A 21,569-nucleotide genomic window follows, 5' to 3' on the forward strand; every position below is an offset into this window, starting at 1 on the left:
AGCCTGTGGGGTCTTCCCGGACTAGGGCTCGAACCCGTGTCCCCTGCATTGGTAGGCAGATTCTTAACCACTGCGCCACCAGGGAATCCCAAAGTGTTTCACATTTTTAAAAAGTATGTATGTATGTGTGTGTATATTTACAGGTACGTGTGTGTGTGTGTGTGTATTTGGCTAACTTCAGAATTTCATCTCTCTCTCTCACACACACACACACATACAGGGACTTCATTTGTGGTTCAGTCTAGATTTTTGTTCACAGGACTACTTACTACAATGGGTTCCTTGAGAGGAGGGAACAAGTCTGTATTGCTCTCTTTTTATACACCCAGCACCAGTACAGGCCCTGGCACATACCAATTGTTCAGTAAATATTCATGAAATTGAATTTTCAGAAAAGCCACTCAGGAAACTTGCTAGCTTTAGGATTCAGGGCTCAGCTTGGCAAAGGGAATGCAATTTCCCCCACTATAGATATTTGGCAGGTTTTCTTTTTTTATTTTCAGATAATGACTAAACAAGCCACACACTGGATATTGCAATAGTAAAGTTTTCACAAACAAAACTAAAATGGAAAACTCTAGAAATAGTAGCATTCCAGTGCAGAGGAAAGAAAACCAATTTTGGAATCATGCAAATCTTGGGTTCAAATGCTAGCTCCACCACTTCACAGATATGTAAAGATTAACTTGGGTCCAATCACACATATCACCTCTGAGACCCAGTTTCTATATCTGAAAAAATGGGAATAATAATAGCTATCTCATAGGGTTGTCACAAAGCTAATATATGTGAAGCCCCAAGTACAAGTGGTGGTGATGTTTTTTAAGTTTTATTGAGGTGAATGAGTGATTTTTATTTTTTAAGTCTTTACTATTCCTTTCCCCCTCTCACAGGTGGCAGAAACTATGCCTAAAGGTAACTACAGTACTATCTTTACTCCTGCTTTTCAGAAGGTACACTAATTCAGCCATATATCAATAGATAGGCTAACTGGCTAAAGATGCAACTGTTCATGGGTCCAATGCAGTAATTTTAAGGGAGGCCCTTTCATGCAACTCCAGAGCCCCAGCAAAGTCAACCAGGCTCTTTGGATAGCTTGTTCCTTCTCTTCTTGATATGGGCTTGCTGAGAGGCATGCAGTGTGAAGCAAAAGTCACCTTTGTGATAAACCTAAGATGTAGCATATAAACAACAGGCATTCTTTGAAAAAGCCCATACCCAAATTAAATTTTAATCACTAAGTTTTAGCACTTGTTTGGATATTGGAGGTAGAGAGGAGAAACACTAGTGTTAAAATAATATGTGAAACCAAGGGGTAGAGAAAAAGGAAGTCTTCTGGGTTCATATACATATGTTTACTTTCCATTCACAAATGGAACAAAATAGAGTAATAATCTGCTAATTCCAATCAGCTGAGTACATATTTCACTTTACTGTGCTGCATACTCTATCATAAACTAAAGAAAATGAAAACCTAAATAAATGAAACACCCTAATACACCTCTGAAGACAATATTTGTTCCATTCACATTTCAGTGACTATCATTCAATATTTCACCGTATTTCAAGGTCCAATCAAGACAAAGTTTACATTTTTTCTCTTAAATGATTTTCACTGGGAGAGATGAGTCAAAGAACTTTTAACACATTTGGGTTTCCATTTTCAACAAGGTAGGAACCCATATTTCCTCCCACTCACCCCACCTCCAGAGAATTCACAATGCTGTTACTAAAATATATTGAATAATGCCTTCCATCGGTCAATTACTTTTAACTGAATGCAATAAAAATAATCTGCACGTCCAGACCTCATTAACAACTACAATTCTTTGCCTGCTTAAATTTCTGGAAAAAAAAAAAAAAACTGGATCAGTACACTAAAAAGAAAACTGTAACATTCAAGTAAGCATCTTCAGAGAAATAGAGACAAAGATGTACACTATTACTATAATGCAAATATCCATTATTTAGCACCAAGGAGAGCACATGCAATAATGTCTGCTATTTCAAGAACATTTTTGTTAAAGGTACATCACATGCAGGGAAGCCGCTTTTCCAAGGATAAACATACATTACCCTGCAGCATCGCTGAAACAACCAATCCCTGGACCCTAAGAGTTGTAACCCAACTTTTTATACTGACCCTAAGACAGCTGGATCTTACATTAAATTCACTCTCTAGTTAACTGTGTTAGTGAGGTTCCAGCACAGTTTTCTAAAGAAAGCAGTCTGAATCAATAACCACACCAATGCTGCTCAGAATGTTTGCTCATAAGTAAATAAAAAGCATGATCCCAATATGAAGGAAATTTTTCTCCTTCCTGGCCCTCCCAGCTCCATTTAAAGACTGTAAACACGAATAGAAAGATAACCTTGAGAACAGTAAAGTCACCCATACCATCAATAATATCCCTCTAATTCATTTCCTGATTCTACAGTGTTTTCCTAAAACAGGGCAGTCTCAACAGGATGCCAGGAATTCAATATTGCTTTTAAAAGATATATCAAACTGTCTGGAATATACAGTGATGAAAACTGAATACTGCTACTGAAACCATACTAAATTAAATACATGCTTTCTCTAAACAGAGCTTCCCCAATAAAGTCACAATGTTTTCTGCCTTGGCTCTCTTACAATCCATCCCAACAAGTGAGGTCAGTCCAGCTGCACTCCTGCTAATAGCTTTTTTCTGGAGCAACCCCTCCCACACCCCAAAAGAGTTTCACTTTTATCTGTGGAATTCTCTGCCAGCCTCGGCCTGGAAAACTGGGTGGACCCTAAGGACAGGTGTGGGAGGTGGCCCAAACTGATAGTTATTGGCAGCATAAAGCTGTGATCTTTATAAGCTTCAATTTGAGGCTTTGTACCATTAGTGATTCTTTCTCCACTCCTTTATGGAAGGAGGGAGAGAAAGCAAGCCAAAAAGATGAGTTTCAAAATAGAAAAATCACCACTTGAATTATGAAATCCTCCCAACTCTACAAAGAACTGTTGAAAGTAGCCAAATGGAAAATGTCAAGGTTGTTTGGGTACATGCACAGCTATTAAACATGAGAATCACGGCTTCAAGGTAGGGGTTGGGGGGATAAAAAGCAGGAGCAGAAAAAGAGGAGCAGAACAGGGCCCAGCCAAAGACCCATTTGCTCAGAAGGGTCCCTCCTGGCATGAACTCCTCCATGTGGGGCACCCAGGCTGGAGGAAAGCAGAGGGTTACACAGAACATTTAGCAGACTTAACATTGGATTAAACACACTACTGCAAGTTTCAACAAATGTTCATGGTATACGTAAAAAAACACATTTACAACAAGAAAGAAGAGAGGCACCTGGAGACATCTGACACTGGGCATGCTCTGCAGGCAACTCAGTGCGCACATGCTCTCTACCAGGTTGGCGCAGCCTAGCCACAAAGACCTTGGCACAGAACACTGCAGGATGACAAAAAGGAAGGAAGAGAAGAAGAAGCAGTTAGAGGCCGCAACAAATCACTCCTTCACACAGGCAACTTGAATGTTAGTTGGGCAGGGGGTACACCCTTGGCAGCTTGGAGGTCAGGGGTGGTAGTCCAACAAAACTTACTGAAACCTTGAGAGAGGGCCCACTTTCTGTCCTACGGAAAGGAAGTTTCTGCTGCCAACCACTAACTCCTCAGGATACAGTGAACAGAATCAAGAGGGAGAGAAAGAATGTTTAAATGAAAACCACTAAAGGGAACTGTAAAGTTTGAGAGCAAAACAAGATTATGGTGAGATTGTCACTCTAACTTCATAAAAGTAATGGTTTTTGGTCTATGTCATGTAATTATAATTGCTATCATTACATCACCTACCATGTGCCAGGCACTTTAAATGTGTTCTCTAATTCCCACACCACAGTGTCAGGAAACTGAGGCTCAGAGGTAAGTCATTTGCACAAGGACAAACAGTAAAGGAGGGGAGTGTCAGAATTTCAAACCTTGATGGCTGCTATTAAAACCCACATTCATTCCACAAGACTATGATGCCTCTATTATCATTGATCACCTGAAATTTTATCATCTGGGTACAGTTTTGCACATCCCTAAATAAAATTACAGGAGACTTAGAGACATAAGGCAAAAAGAACAAGAAAGATAAGCGACAGACTAATTGATAGATACAGGAAATAAAAGAGCTGATAAAAACGCATCTGATTTTGAGTGTCATCCACATCTCTGCCTTCCCAAAGGAAAAAACTTCAGAATAATCATGATTTTCATTTTGGACTTTGCTTACAAAGTTCATTTGACACAAGTAAGAATTTAAAAAGCTTCTTTCATTTACCCATTCCCATTCCTCTTTCAAGAGCTTGCTGGTTTTAAGGGAATTAAGAAAAAAAGTAAAATATAAACATATGCATTATGGCTACTATTTTTAAACCATTATATTATTTATGGTATTCAATAAGTACTTTTTCAGACCTAAGGTCAATTAATTTACTCTGCCAAAATCAATAATCATGCCAAAAAAAAAAAAAACCCAAAAACTGAAGGTGGGTGTTTGGGTTCAACCAAAATACTGCAGAAGCCTCAGACCCAACCTCATAAACTTGTTTATTCTAGCTATAATTAGGATGGTTAAATATACTCACTTTCCTGGGACAGTCCAGGTTTACACTGGTCCCAGCATAACTTTCACTCTTGAAGTGTTCTGGTTTGATAGATAAATTCTATGGTTACCCCAACATTAATATAAACAAAGTCCACTATGCTTGAAATCAGACCCGATTCCTTCCTATCCAGCATCTGTACTTTATAGCTATATCTCACCTATAATGTAACTAGAGTATTGAGATTATTTAGAAAAGGTATTTAAAGAATACAAAACCAGAGGACTCAAATGGAATTTAAAAAACTGAGGTTTTTGGTAACAATGAACATGCCACACATTTCCAATAGTGTGCTTTCATTTCAAAGCTTCCCATAGCCAATACAGTAAAGTATATCACTGATACTCCAGTCACACATATTTTGCCACTCCAACACTTTCATAGAGTGCCATAAAAGATGCTAAATAAATGTTTGTATAATGCGATGCAAATAGCTGCCATTTATCAAGCTCTTGTTATATGCTAGACAGCTGACATAGTAAACCCTCACAAAAACCCTTGTAAGACAAGTATTACTCCATTTTACAAATGAGGAAACCAAAGATCACGAAAGGAGAGCTTGATTTGTTGAAACAGCAACTTGTCTAAGGTACAAGAAAACAAGGGCTAATTGATGGCGGAATTAGGACTACAAGTTAATCCTGTCTGACTCTAAGCAAACATGTTTTCTTCTTACTACAACAAACTCTCTCTATCCAGAGATACCTAGCAAAATGTTTAGGGCAGAGAAAAGGCCCAAACACATTACGTATGTATACACAGATTACACACATTATTTAATTTAAATAAACTTCCAACATCCTCATAGCTCAAGTTAAGTTTCTTTTTTGGAATCTTTGTAGTTATCCAAATCACAGAATCACTCAGACCTGAGAACAGAGTTTAAGGATTATACTTGTATTCAGCAACTAATACCAAATTAACGCCAAAGCTCATCTGCAAATAAATTTTCATTTATTCACTAAAAACAGATTCCCTCTGCAAGGTTTAACATGTATTTGCCTCAAAGGGTAAAAACCATGAAGGCATAACGTACTGTACCCTGATTAGATTCTGCTAATAACTTGAGATCCAGAACTTAAAAAAAAAAAGGACCAATTTTCACATTCAATGAATCAAAGAATCATAGACTGTGAAAACTGGAAGACCAATTAGTTCAAACTTCCACTCCTGATTTCAGAAGTGAAGAAACTAAAGCCCAAAGAAGAAAAGTAATGATCTTCCCAAGGTTTCCTAATCATCTAATGATCAAATTAATACTTATAAGAATATGGAAAACAACATAAAGAAAAACTTCTGAGAACTTAATTTCAAAATATTAAACGTTTATTACAAGTATTTTTTAAAACTTGATATTGAACCTGTATATCTAGAAAAAGATTTTTAAAGGACCCTTTGAGGGTCCAGTTTCCAAGAACTTATCTGTATAACATCCATGGAAGATACTTTGGGGTAAAGAGAGTAATGCCAGTGTTCATAACAAGTATTAGAACTGCCCTACTTTCACACTCAATTACCCTGAAGCTAAACAACCAACCGCAGTGCTGAAAAATAGTCTTTACTCAACAGAAAATGCCACTCTAGGAAATACATCCATCTTTTAATAAAGTCTATACCTGCTCATCTAAATGAGGCTCGTCTTAGGTCTAATGGTCCAAGAGGACATTGATCTAATTTGAAAACAATGACTAAACATAAAAGTTCCATATTTATCAACCTAAGAGCATTAAAATACAGCTCTGACCACAAGCAGTAATTGATTCTTAAAGCTGCTAATTTTAAACTTAGGGACCTGGTTGAAAATCCATGTTGACTATTGTGGATTAACTATTATCCATCACTCTTTAACTGAATAATGTAAAGATTTCTTCATATAAACTATAATCACAGTGCAGATTATTATCTCTTTTTTTTTTTAACGCTAACAGTGGTCTATCTTTAAACTTCTGGAACACTATCTCATTGTTAAAATATGTCTGAAGAACTTACCCCGATACCGTGGGTATTCACCAATTTTAACAAACACTTATTGACCTACTAAGCTAACAACAATACAAACTAAGCCTCTTTCTTCTTGAGACTTCAGCCTGGAGCTCAAGAGAAACCCAGAGGGATCACAATGGGGATGCTTAAGACAGGCCTTTCAGGGGTAGAAAACCCCTAAGAAATGTTTGTTTTAATTTCACATTTAGCTACTTGTAATGACCAATATTCTAATTTAGGGTTGTTCACAGAGAACAGGAAATGATTCACATGGGATTCTAACATTAACAGCAAATACCCAATTAGACTGATTATATTTGTATGTTCTATAGCCAAAGAAAATAACATTAATCAAGGAAACTGATAGTGTTTATTAATTTTGTCATACCCAGTGTATAATCAAAAACCAAATTCAGGGCCACCATGCTGAGAAACACTATAAGACAAAAAGAATAATAGCTTTTGGCATTTTTCAAAAGCAAAAAGTTATTAAAAGAGGTAGGAGGGAAATGTCCTAGGCTCTCTTCCTATTGCCATAGGAACCACAAATCAACAGGGAAAAGTGGCTGCAGGCACCTTGCCTCTGATTGGCTAGCTTTAAGAAGAACTCACAAAAGCTAACTTTGGTCTGTGTCTAGATGGAATTGTTTTGAATATCTTGCCCTGATTCCTTCTCAAAGAGGCAATTCTTTTAAAAGCTACTCAGAGGTATTTTATGTTAATCGTCTCTTTAATGTCACTCTGATTTAGAAATAATGCCCTATAAATACCAATTTTTTTCTTTCCACAGAACCATTACCAGCTTCTTCTATCATCACAATTGAGATAACCAAGTTGAGGGGCTTAAATACTATTCCATTCAACAAAAAACTTACCTGACCTTATATCTGCAGACAGAAACGCAATGAAGATATTCTCTCTCTCCTCCAGCAGCTTACAGGAGGGAATTTTGAGAATGTGCCATGTAAATACACACACACACACACACACACACACACACAGAGTCTTAACACACCCAAAGGAGGAAAATGCCTGAACTAAGCCATAAAGGATGAGTAGGAGGCAGCCAAGGGAAAAAGAGAGAGACACACATTTCCGGCAGAATAAACAGCATTAAGCAAAGCCAAATAGCTAAGAAATGGCAGTCCTATTCAAGTATCTGCAATTAATTTAGCATGACTAAAGTATTTAAGTGTGAGATGAAGAAAGCCTGATAGAGAGGGGCCAAATCACAGAGGACTCCCCTATACCGTCCTATCGAACTTGAGACTTCATCCTGTAGGAAAACAGCTCTTAGGCTGCGTGCTATAGCTCACCAGTAAACAGCCAATCCTTCCCAGGTGTGTGATCCAATTTTTTATCAACGTGTATGATATTTTTTTTTCCCCCGCAACTCATTATACCTACTGCTTCAACAATATGTGTCACAGGAACAGAAGCAGGTCATGCAACACACTGGCAAGGGTGGGGGTGAGGTTCTTAGACTAAGAGGTAAGAGATAAAGCATAATATCAAGCCAAAGCCAAGTCAATTCAAGCAAGCATCAAAGAAAGATGCTGTTCTCTAGAACATGTGGGGAACATTTGCCACATGCAAGAATAGAGAAAAAAGAAGTTGGCTCAACAGTAACCCAATGATAAAGAAAGGAAGTAAACAATATACAAAAACTGTATATGTTTTTATAAATATTGTGAAATAAGAGTGTTTAGAATGATTTAATTCCTTCAAATGAGACATCAAAAACTTTAACATTCAAACCATTGCTAGAGACATTGATGAGGCAACTATTAAACTTTTAAGCAGAGGAATGACCTTTGGCAGCTGGAGTGAAGCATATTAAAGAGAAGTTAGAAAGGCAAGTCTATTAGAGAGACTAAAGACAGCCCCTCATTTTTATTTTACAACTAATGCAAATTTCTTTCAGCTGGGCTACAAAGAGTAGAAACAAGGGCCAACACTTACCTTTGGAGGTACATGTCTAAAGTCAATTTTTTTCCAATAAAACTCCCACCATAATACAAAGAGTGCCATGATAATGAAATGGGAGCTACCAAATACAGAAGGAATGAGAGAAAATATCTATTTCATAGTAATCACTTGGCGATAACACGCTCTCCACTGGGAATCTCTATCCAGGAGTGGGGATTTGGTCCTGAAGAATGATACAGTAGGTGGGCTCAAGGAGATTATGAAACTCCAGGCCTCTAAACCTAGATGTGAAAGCTATAGAGTATCCATTCAGTTTCTGCTGGAGGCTGTCCTCATCTCAAAGCAAATAAAGCAAGAAGTAAAGTTAATCCAAATTAGGAACTATCCTATTGTGTCTGAATTCTCAGACTGTTGCTTTTCAAGAAGCTGCAGTAGTTGTAATAAAAACAGGGCTCCAAAGCTTTTAAAAGTATCTTCTAAGAGTCACAATGTAGGTTTCTGCTCTTATAATGTTTGATGGCAGCCTACAAGAAATAGCAAACTCTCACCAAATAATTGTATTGTTTTTAAAACTAAGAACCATAATAATCAGGTTGTAGAATTATGAATTCTATGACCTGATTAACTTTTGTTAAATCATAGTTTAAAGCTATTTTCCAAAGTGTTTTAAAGAACTGAACACTGGTCCATGCCTCAATGTGTGAAAGGCTTTCATTTCCTTATAATGGTATTTTATTATAACAGAACTTGACAGTAACCATGTGACATGTAACCAAGAACGTTAATGCTTTAATTCTTAGCAATTGTACTGTAGGATTACATATTTATAGATAAGGTACCACAAGGTATTTTCAGGCTGGGATATATATTAAAGGAAGAAAAGGGCATGGGGAGAAGGAGGCAGTGGAAGGAGAAAAGAAAAAAGGATAAGAATGAAGAAAATTGAAATTTACTTTCTGCCAAGTTTTAGAGATGCAAACCCAACCAAATTGTAGTGGGATCAGGATTCAAAGCCAGAGCCCAAACTTTCCTTAAATCCTACTACTAAAAACAAACCAAAAAAACCAAAACTTTCAATGTCCAAATATCTCATCTTATATGATTATCTAAAATAAGATACCAGAACCCAAAACTAAAATGGATCTTCACAGTTTTCTTTGGTAGAGGGACGAAGGGTAATTTTTCTTTTATAATTTCTATTCATCCATATCTTCTAATTTTTCTCCAATGAACATCTAGTACTTATAATAATATTTTAATACTACATTGTATAATTTTAAGTGATGCTTTATTTTTAATTATATAACAGTTATATAAGTTGTTACAAGTTACAAATAGTAACTTGACAATTTAAATAAAAACAAATTCTTTTCCCAAGAATTAATTGAGTCTATTTCAAATACCTGGGGTTTAAAATGCTGAGTGCTAGAAAAGTATTTTACCTAGTGACCTTCAGAAACAGCAGTGAGCATGAAAATGGTCAGCTTATTCCTGAGTAATTTCAAATGAAAAAAAATCATCCTTGTCCACTTCACAACTACCACTCATGACTCAAAACTGTCACCATGTTTTTTCAGCACTCTAATAGAAGCTGGAGAGAGGAAGGATTAGATGTATGAAGGGGGAAGCAGAATCGCTATTCGAAGCAGCATGACAGAGAACAGGATGTAACAAAATAATCTATTTCCGGCATAGCCACATGGGTCCTCAGTTGTACTAGGACCTGTCTGAGGTTCAGCTGCCAATAAGGAACAGATTCCCCTAGCAAGCTCCAGGTCAGATCAGTTTGAATCCAATCCCAATGGGGTTTATCCAAGATCCACAAATCCTGAGACAGCAGAGAACTAAACAACAGTTAAATTAAGTACATCTGAGCCTGTAGGCAGTTAGCATCTCTGGTCCAATTAGGAACATTTTTCAGGACTAGGGGAGACCAATAAACTATAAATTTAATATCATTTTCAATAAAAAATGTTAAATGTAAATGAAATTTACAAAAAAGGATAATTTGGGAAGGAGATGCAAATTTGTATTTGCAGAGTGCCTACTATGTGCCAGACACTGTACAGCTATCGTGATCTCATTAACTGTCACAGCACCTCTGGACAGACAGGTATCTTAGTTTTTTTTTTTTTTTTTTTTGTGGTACGTGGGCCTCTCACTGTTGTGGCCTCTCCCATTGTGGAGCACAGGCTCTGGACGCACAGGCTCAGCGGCCATGGCTCACAGGCCCAGCCGCTCCGCGGCATGTGGGATCTTCCCGGACCGGGGCACGAACCCGTGTCCCCTGCATTGGCAGGCGGACTCTCAACCACTGCGCCACCAGGGAAGCCCAAGTATCTTAGTTTTAAAGAGGAAGAAACTAAGGATCAGAGACATCAAACCACTTGCCAGAGGTCAAAAGTAGTAGACTTGCAACTCTGACTCCAAAATCCCTACTTTCTTCCCTGAATTATACTACCTGTCACTTCCTTTGCTAGACATTAAACTCCCTAAAGCAGCAATTTTCCCCTGGTTTACTTTCAAATTTTATCTGCTTGTCACTCATCTATACTGCTGATGAGAGCATAACTGGTACAACCTCTCGTGTGCAACTTATAAATACATACTCAAGACTTGAAAAAAGTCCACATCATTGATTCGGCAATTTCATATGTAGGGACTTATACTACAGGAAAAATAAAGATATGTCCAAAAATATAGCTAAGAAGATGTTCATCACATGACTGTCATAACAGCAAAGGAAAAAATGCCCAACAATAGACTGGTTATTACAGATCATCCAGAAGACAGAATATTATGTTTCCACCAAATAAAAATCATTTTTATAGGAGTATATTTATTGACCTAGAAGTAAGTTATATAAGAAAAGGAAGTTACAATACAATGAAAAAAGTTCAAGAAACCTTAAGTGAATAAAGCCTACAAAATCAGGACTTACATTATATTATGATATCATTTTATTTAATAAAACACATATAGGATACAGAATTAAATACAGGTGATTTTTTACTCTTTTTGCCTACCATAGTTTTTCAGATGCAGCCAATATAAAACTGACAATATAGTATTCAAGTTTCTTACTCCTTTCTCCTCCAGGCCACCTCAAAACAGAGTAACTGGCATTTCCACACTATTACTTGGGGTTCTGGCCCTAGCAACTTTTCCCTTGGTTCAGGCCCATTCTCCAATGAATGTGGAGAGCAGGTGGGGTTAAGCTAGCTATCAGAGTTTGGTTGCACTCTGAGGTGACAAAGACATTATTACCCTAATAGCTGAGGATACCCAGCCAGAGAAAACTCTTCACCAACAGTGCTGTCTTAGGAGGCTACCACTTCTAAACATCTGACAATCCATACTCCACACTGCATGACACCTGAAAAGAATTACAGGTGCAAGAACTAAAACTCACCTTGTTTTGTAGACATCATCTGAGAACCAAGAGACATCTGCTCTCATTATCTACACCAGGGCACCAGCCCTACCCTGAGTCAATCCAACCTCCCCTTCTTTACCATTCCAGACGCAGGTGCTGGCGGCACCCCTTCCTCGTCCTTCTACCAACTCTCACAAGCCAAGAAGCTTTACTCAGAGAATTTCTGTTAGTGCCTATACAACAAGATCTGACTACCCTATAATATCAGTACTGAACCAAAATCCTTACCCTACTTTCATGTAAGAGAGTGCAAAGTTTATCATGTTTTAAAAAGAACATTAGAGTTTATTTCCTGGCAGTCTTGTGGTTAGGACTCCATGCTTCCACTGCAAGGGGCACAGGTTCGATCCCTGGCCAGGGAACTAAGCCCCACAAGGCGCTCGGCATAGCCAAAAAAAAAAAAAAAAAATTAGAACATACAGAAAGTGGAAACTTTTTTTCCCGATATAATGAACACTCATTTTTTCTAGGAAGAAATATCACTTTCAGAAAGATGGCTTAAGGAATGTTACTGCATCTACTCTCAATAGGTCTGACAATTATAGTCAGACCACACCATAATCCTACTTTAACTCTTTCATTTTAAATTGATTATTCATTCAAAAAGTTTACTGAACATGCCAGTATACTAAATGCTTCAACAGACAACACAACAATTCTGAAAACCAAATATTCTGGTATCAAAATTATTTCTGGAAATAAAGCTATATTATTTCCCAGTTCACTAAAGGGAGATAAATGGCTAAATTCCTAAAGTATAAAATACTTCAAAGAAATGCAGTTTCACTGCTTTCAAGAGTATTAAAACTCAACCTCCACTAATGGTATTTTAGAAATCACTTCCAAAGACTTTCAAAGCTTCCACTATCTAACATGCTTCCTGTCTCACTGTACCTATCGAACGAAAGTTGGTCCTGCTAAGAAATCTTTTGAGATCAAACCTTGCACCATTTAAACAAGCCCTCTAATATTTTCTAAACACTGCTTATTTCCCGAATACCCATTTATTTTCAGAGACCTAACCAGCCCCCATTCCAAAGAAACACATATTCCAAATTAGTAGAGTCTTAATGTTTAAAATTTTATACACAAACACACACACACACACACACACACACACACACACACACAGGGATGGATCTAGAAAAAGATCGTAATCAAAAGTTTGCTTCTTTAAGCTAGGAATAGCATGAAAGTGAGTTGTCCAAGCTAACAGATATACAGGGATTTATCAACCCTTAATTAAATGTATAGTAAACTTTGCATTTGCTCTACTTTCTCATATAATCCCCATTGTTCTCATATCCTAAGCAGACCTCGGTTTCAAGTAAGAATGAAGTTTTGTGCCTCACAATCCACTGGGCTCGAAGAACAAACGAATCTGTCTTTCAGCCGGGGGCTAGGACTGCCTTCGCCTTCGTAAGGATTCCTGCTGCTTGCTGCCCAGCAAGGTTGTCTTTGATTCCCTTCACACTGTTTCCTGCAGGCAATTGGGTAAGGGGAGTTCTTACCACTTGAAGCCAGAGATTTCATTAAATTCTGGAGCTGAAAGGGACCTTATAGAGACCATTTTGTCCATCTTCTTAAAATGTTTTTCTAGCCCAGGTCTTCTAAGTATCTCACAAGGTGCTTTTGGTATGTGCCCCCTTGATAGCACCTAGTCTCAAAAGCAGATAATTGCTGCGAGACACATGCTACGATAAGGTCAACCTATACATTACAGACCTTTGTGCAGGAGTACATATGAACACAGGTAGACTACAACACTCTGGAAGTTCTCACACAAAAGAAGTAATTTAGTCAAGATGTAAAGGCCCAATATCAATTTAAGAGATACTGGACTACTTTGTCAAAAACTCTATGACGCTCCATTGTTTTAATAACTTTATGTATGACTCAGCTATAAGTGGTCAGTCAAGATGTTCTACAAAGCACAGAACACAGATGTCACCATCATAATAAATTTTTTATTAACTCTGAGAAAATACAGAATTGAGAGGAGGATCAGAAGACAAATCTCATGCAGGCATTTTTTTGCTGCATTTAAGACAAAAAAAAATATTCCATGATCCACATTTCTTTTAATCGACGAATTAAAAGTCTAAAGAGAAACAATAAAAACAGCTACCAAGATTGGGATGTGAGCAAAAAAGGTTGAAAGGGTGATATTTACTTTTACTTTGAAAATAATCAAATTCAAAAACCAAAAATTGGTCTACAGGGGCTTCCCTGGTGGCGCAGTGGTTGAGAATCTGCCTGCCAATGCAGGGGACAGAGGTTCGAGCCCTGGTCTGGGAGGATCCCACATGCCGCGGAGCAACTAGGCCCATGAGCCACAACTACTGAACCTGCGTGTCTGGAGCTTGTGCTCCGCAACAAGAGAGGCCGCAACAGTGAGAGGCCCGTGCACCGCAAAGAAGAGTGGCCTCCGCTGGCGGCAACTAGAGAAAGCCCACGCACAGAAACAAAGACCCAACACAGCCAAAAATAAATAAATAAATAAAATTTTTTTTAAAATTGGTCTATAAACCACAAGAAAACACAAAGTACTAAAATTTCCTATAAATAAATAAATATATAACATTTTTTTAAAAAATTGGTCTATAAACCACAAGAAAAACAAAGTACTAAATTTTCCTATAAAATTTGTACTTTATTTCCAAATAAACTAGGTGTTATTTTTCCAAAATAATTTATAAAAATAAAGTAATACAAGCAATTGACAAGACAATTTACCAATTTACAATGTAATGCTTTCAGGTCCTCACAGCGCTTGTACAGAGTAGGAACTCAATAAATATTTGCTAATTTAACATGTAAAGTCCAGGTTACATGCAAAGCAAAACTTTGATTCAGAGACTAGAGAAGAATGTAATGTTGTAATTTTAAAGGGCTGATGGTGGACACTTGTTTGTTTTTTGTTTTGTTTTGGTTTTTTGCGGTACGCAGGCCTCTCACTGTTGTGGCCTCTCCCGGTGCGGAGCACAGGCTCCGGACGCGCAGGCTCAGCGGCCCCATGGCTCACAGGCCTAGCCGCTCCGCGGCATGTGGGATCTTCCTGGACTGGGGCACGAACCCGTAACCTCTGCATCGACAGGCGGACTCTCAACCACTGCGCCACCAGGGAAGCCCTGGACACTTGTTTTTTGACTACATCACCTAATCACAGTGTGATTAGGTGAATAAGCACATACTCGGGAATAAGCACATACTCCAAGTTGAATCCAGGACTTCTACGGAAGCCACAAGAAATCTCTTTCCCCACTGAGCGTGAACATAAGAGGATGAAAGCTGGAACTGCCCTCATGCTACCACAAGGGACAGCTGGTTCTAGAAGGTACTACATTCACTCTGAGGAAGAAACCTGAATCCACATCTACCTCTGGATTTTTCAAATTATAAATTCCCTGTTTCAGCTTAAACCAGTTTTGAGTTGGGTTTTCTGCCACTTTCTACTGGAAAAAAATAACAAACCTTAAATATTTAGTTCAAATAAAACAGGCAAAAGCCAAAAACGTATTTGACATGGCCAAGGTCTTAAAGACAAAGAATATTCTGCAGATGAAACATTCTTAAATTTATATTTATTTTCCTAGGAAGTCATTTTATTCCACTAAAAGTATTCAAAACTAAATGTTCTAAGAATATCCCATTCCTGCTATAACACAGATACTAGAGAAAGAAAAAAATATGTAACACGGTAAACTAAACAAAACACTAAGAAGAATGCAGAAAGAAAGTACAACAGAAAAAACGAGTCCTGATTTTCCAAGGAGCTCTGATACCCAATACTGAGAAACCGGACCCACCGCTTTATAGGCATTTAATTCCAAATAAGCAACGAGGTTGGTAGTACCAAGTACAAGCACCAAATAAATAAATAACCTTAAGAGCAAGGAATATATTTATCATCTAAGATTACAAAAGTCCTGCAAATTGCTACAGACACAGAATATTACTATCACAAGCAGCGCCTAACCTGTGCCCCTCCTGTAACAACTAACCTTATTCTATGCATTTTTGCATAACTTTAACCCTTCCTTTATCTTATTTTACTACATTTATTTTAGATTTTATTTTTTCCTTTCATCTTCATTTATCCACTTATTTTGTTTTTATCTTCCTACACTGTATGGGTCATTGTAATCACTCAACTTTTTTTTTTTGAAATAAAGTAAGTTTTAAGTATATACTAACAATAGCAAAAGTCATTACATTTCTGAACTGAGAAAAAGAAAAGAGTTGAAAATTTTAAAAACTATAGAAATAAAACTCTAATACTGATAGTCAATACCATAAAATGTGTCATCACTGTCCAGGCAAAACTGACAACCACATGTGGATATTCCTGCAGCCAGGTTACTGCTTCTCTATCAGCTGTCAATACATTATGCAGTTTTTAACTCAGAAAAATGCAAATGCAAAGAAGTTCTGTATTTCTTCAAGAATCACTTACTTGGAAAGGAGAGAGAATATCACAAAAGTAAGAAAGCACCATAGCACAGTGGACACAGCATGAGTTTTGATTTTTGTTTTATTTTGTTAATTGATAGAGAAACACACTAAACTTAAATCCAACAAACCTCTGGATGTGATTACCAATTTATAAGAAATACAAATGAGATCAGAATATGTAGACCTAATAAGAACATAATTAGCAAAATCCAAATTTGGGGAAGTTACACAGAACAAATGACCAATCTAGTTTCTTCAATAAATACATAGCAAGAAATGGGAGAGGCAATTTTTATAGATTCAAAGAGATTTGAGAGACTATTAACTATATGCAATGTATGAACCAACTCGGTCTCCCGAATTGAAAAAAACAACTACTAAGAGAATTTATGAGAAAAACAAGACAAATTCCAACAGAGGGCAATACAATATACCTGAGCAGTGCTCCGAAAAACTGTCAAGGTCATCAAAAACAAAGTATGAGAAAATGACACAGCTAACAGGAGCCTAAGAACACACGACAACTGAATGTAAGGTGGGATCCTGGAAGAAATCCTGGAGCAGTTTTTACATGAGGTAAAAACTAAAGACAGCCGAATACACTATGGACTATAGTTAATAATAATGTGTCAATAGCAGCCCATGACCACGCTAATGTAAGATGTTAATAATGGAGCACACTATGCAGGGGAAGGGGGTGTATATGACAATTCTGTACTACCTGCTCAACTGTTTTGCAAATCTAAAACTGTTCTAAAAAGTAAGGACGATTAATTTAATTTAAAAATTATTTGTGAGACAATTAGGCAAATATAAACAGTATTTGATATGAAGGAATTACTGTTAATTTTTTAGGTATAATAATGGAACTATGTGCTCTATATGTGTGTGTTTTTATCAATTTTTTGTTTTTAAGTCCATATCTTTTACAGATACATACTGAACTACTCATGAATAGATGAATGAATAAAGTTAAAAGGGTAGACTACAGCAATGTTTCCCAAGGTTTAGTATTCAAGGTGATTTCTGGTGACACGTAAGGGTGTTTAAATGTTTAATAGCTATACATTTAATTTAAATACATTATAAAAACTATACAGCTAGCACATCAAACCCATGATTTCACAGATTTTCACTGCTTAGGGTAGGTTTCCCTTAGGAAAAAATTTATTAAGACAAAAAAAACCACTTAGGCAGAGGTAGGTTAAGATTCTAGATTCACACTATGTGACCTTAAGCAAGCCAGCTGTTTCGAGGAGTACAGCACCTGGTACATCCAAAGCAGGCACTCAATAAATATTAACTACTGCACTATTGATAAAAAGCCAGTCTATCAACAGAACTCCAACAAAGGAGAAAAGACTGGAACTGGGGAGAATGAGTTAAGCACAGAATGAGGGAGGAAAGGAAGCATGAGGGCTTACAGAGGCAATTTGGGCAGGGGCAGGCAAGGCTTCCCCTGTTCTTCTCAATCTCCCCAAATACTGACTATCTGCTGATGCCCACCTACAACCTGGAAACTCTGGAGAAGAGTTTTTCTTTTCTTACCCCAGGATGGGAAAGAGCACAAGGCTTTGTAGAGATAAAAAGGAAGGGAGGAAGGCAAGTAGGGAGGGAGGAAGGGAGGAATGGGGGGAGGGAGGGAGGAAGGGAGGAAGTGGGGGAGGGAGGGAGGGAGGAAGGGAGGAAGGAAAGGAGGGAGGACAAGAGAAAGGAAGAGAGGGAAAGAATCACTATGTGACCTTGAGCAAAAAAATAATTATCTTCTCCAGTCTCCATTTCCTCACATGCTAGAATGTGGAAAATAAGCCTATCTTTCAAGGTTACGGTGAAGATTAAAAGGAACAGTAGATGTAAATCTGGCATTTAACGAGTGTTAGTTTCCTTCCTCCTTACTTTGGCAGGGTGATAAGAGAACCCTTGGTGAGTAAAAGAAGTTGGGGTGAAATACACAAAAATAGTAAAGAGCCTTGGGTTGTATCAGTTTTGAACCAAAATAAAGGAGGAGAGGAATTCTGGGGTCAGAAAGTTTGGGAAATACTGGGAAACATATTATTAAAATGACAATTACCAAGTGAATTTCTAAGAGGAGGAGATTACCTGCAGCATTTACTAAATTTACTTGACCTAAGGAAGCAACTCCCTGTAATAGTGATCCTATTAATCACACACACACACACACACACACACACACACACACACACACACACACACACGGGAAAAAAAAAAAAAGGAGTGGGGAGGAAAGGAAAGGTTAGCAGTTTACAGCAGCTGACAAATCCTTCAAAATGACAGCTGCAGTATTCCTATCTGGACAGATCAGAAGTCAATGTCTGGTTTAGAGGCAGAGGGAGAGAAGGGATGCTTTTTGATCTTCTGAAAGGAGTTACTGATGTCAACAGGTTAATTTTCATGACCAAGTCATTTAAAACTAAGAGATGATAGTGAAACAGAAAACACCAAGCATTAAATGAAGTGAATGTATTCATTTTAAATATGTACATATAAACTTCTGATACAAGATGGGTAATTCTCATTTGCCCTCCTAAATTTATTCCTTCATTCAATTAACTGGGCAATTGTATGGCATGCACTGTGCTAGATGCTGGGAATATGCTATGAACTGAATATGACATGACAGACATGATCCTTGTCCCCATGGAGGTTACCTTCTTAATAAAGAAGCTGACTGTCTAGTGAGGGATTACGCAACACATTTATCAATTACAATTATGTTAACAGCTGTGAAGAAAAAGAACTGAATGCTGTAATAATATGACAAAGGGAATCTAACCTGTAGGGGTACCTAGGGGGCCCAGACACAATCCCTGAGGATTGTGAGCTCTAAAGGACTATCAGATGTTAAATGGGCAAGAAAGGAGTTAAGGGTGAAGCCTCCCTGATAACAAATAATAAACGTTAATGCTTGTTAGGTCAAGACAGAATCTAGTGCACTGGAGGAAGGGGTGGGGGGAAAAATCACTGTGACTCAAGTATGGAAAGCTAGGGTGAAAAAGAGCAAAAATAGACAAGACTCAGGAGGAAGACAGAGGTGCCAAGGCTGCGGTTTCTGACTGTGCAACTGAAATCATCAAAGGAATATCAAAGTAAAAGACAATGGCACTGGAAACCTGGCTAGGGTGCTCTCCACAAATATAAGACATTTCAAGGAATTTCTATTAAATATAATAGAGAAAAAAACTGGACTGGAAACAGGGTTCACTGCACATAAACAAAGAAAAGTCCACCTGAAAAGTAGAAGAATTCCCAGCAGAACCTCACTTCCTAGGTCAAAGCAGCAAAGGCTAGTAGGAGTGAGTGTCCCTGAAGTTGTCAGTGAGGCCATTCGAGACGGATCTTAACGTGCTTCATAAAGAGCACCGGCAGCCAGGGGCAAGCCAGAGCAGTGACCTGGCTTAAGCTTGCCGCAGACAGTCTGCTGAATAAAGCAGATACTCCTGCAGCTGGCTTCTAACAAAAATGGCCATTTCAATCACAAACGGGCAGCACTGCCCCAGACACAACAAACTCAGAAGTTGCTCACCCTGGTGACTTCCTTCTGCCACTCCCCAAATGCACCTGTATCTAGAATCAGCAGAGAAGACAGCTAATCTACATATTTCCCTTTCTTCACAAAAGAAACATAAATAGCCACAAACCTAAGAAAAATATGTCCAATATCACTAGTAATTTAAAAAAATAAAATTTTAAATTCTTTAACCAACTTGGGATTTTAAAAAATTATTAATACCTTAAAATGGCATAAACATGGAGACAAGAGCACTTTCATAGACTACGGTCAGTTTGATATGTCATGTTCATATAAATAACAGAAAGTGGGTAAAAACTTTGGCTATATAAAATACATGTGCACATTTTTTGTGTACACTCTTTGACTCAACAATTCCACCTCTTAGAACGTACCCCAAGGTAATACTCACAGATTTGTTCAAAGATTAAACTTCAAGAAAGAGCACCAGCTTTAAGTTGCTATAAATTAGAAATAACTTAAATGTCTAATAAAGGAGTGGTTTAACTATCCATTTGCATATTCACGCATATTTGGCATCCCTTCAAAATGTTATAAAGAAATATATGATGGTTCAGAAAGATGTCACAAATATTGTTGAGTTTTAAAGGCAGTTTGCAAAATAATTTTATGTGTGAAAAACAAATATGAAACATGAAAGAAAAAAATATGTATATGAAGGCAGAGAAGTGTACCAAATATTAACAGCAGTTATCAGTGGAACTTTTTATTCTTTTTGTTTCTTATTTTACATAATTTTCATTTCCAATTTTCCTATAATAAATATAAATTACTTCTGTAAAAAGAAAATATAAGTTTCTTACTCTACTCAACATTTTTTCAAGTTTTTTAACGTATGTGTAAATAACAGTACTGGGCTAATTGGGTAACCATGGGAAGTAAAAATGAATCTTGATCCCTACCTCAACCATAAAAAAAAACAATTATTTTGAGATGGTAAAAACATACCACTTCTAGAAGACACAGAGTATCTTTTTTTTGTGTGTGTGTGTGTGATATGTGGGCCTCTCACTGTTGCGGCCTCTCCCATTGCGAAGCACAGGCTCCGGACGCGCAGGCTCAGCGGCCATGGCTCACAGGCCCACCCGCTCCGCGGCATGTGGGATCTTCCCGGACTGGGGCACGAACCCGTGTCCCCTGCATCGGCAGGCGGATTCTCAACCACTGCGCCACCAGGGAAGCCCGACACAGAGTATCTTTAAGACCTTAGAGGAGGCAAAAATTTCATAAACAGGACACAAAAACTAGTAACTATGAAAGAAAAAACTGATTAATTCGACTTCATTAGTATTAAGACCTTCTGCCCATCAAAAGACAATATTAAGACATTGGAAACACAAGCCACAGAACAGGAGGTGTCTGCAATATGTATGTCTGACAAAGAACTCGTTTCCAGACTATAATAAAGAACTCCCACAGGGCTTCCCTGGTGGCACAGTGGTTGGGAGTCCGCCTGCCGATGCAGGGGACACGGGTTCGTGCCCCGGTCCGGGAAGATCCCACATGCCGCAGAGCGGCTGGGCCCGCGAGCCATGGCCGCTGAGCCTGCGCTCCGCAACGGGAGAGGCCACAACAGTGAGAGGCCTGCGT

At 37.9% G+C, this 21,569-nt stretch overlaps 1 protein-coding gene across 11 annotated transcripts in view; it reads right to left on the reverse strand.

Annotated features, from left to right (window-relative positions):
- FBXW11 (F-box and WD repeat domain containing 11) overlaps nt 1-21,569 on the reverse strand; it is a 127,715-nt gene that overhangs the window by 86,143 nt on the left and 20,003 nt on the right. For 4 of the 11 annotated variants that reach the window (XM_067032308.1, XM_059060584.2, XM_067032312.1 and 1 more), the window contains one exon: nt 3,327-3,428. The exons of 6 other annotated variants lie outside the window; for them this stretch is intronic. In XM_067032308.1, the coding sequence (XP_066888409.1) occupies nt 3,327-3,428 (102 nt within the window). Of the gene's footprint in view, nt 1-3,326; nt 3,429-3,579; nt 3,645-21,569 lie in introns of all 11 variants that reach the window. One more of the 11 variants, XM_067032311.1, reaches the window with a different exon arrangement.

Source organism: Kogia breviceps, chromosome 4 (genome assembly GCF_026419965.1).
Source record: "Kogia breviceps isolate mKogBre1 chromosome 4, mKogBre1 haplotype 1, whole genome shotgun sequence".
Taxonomy (NCBI): domain Eukaryota; kingdom Metazoa; phylum Chordata; class Mammalia; order Artiodactyla; family Physeteridae; genus Kogia; species Kogia breviceps.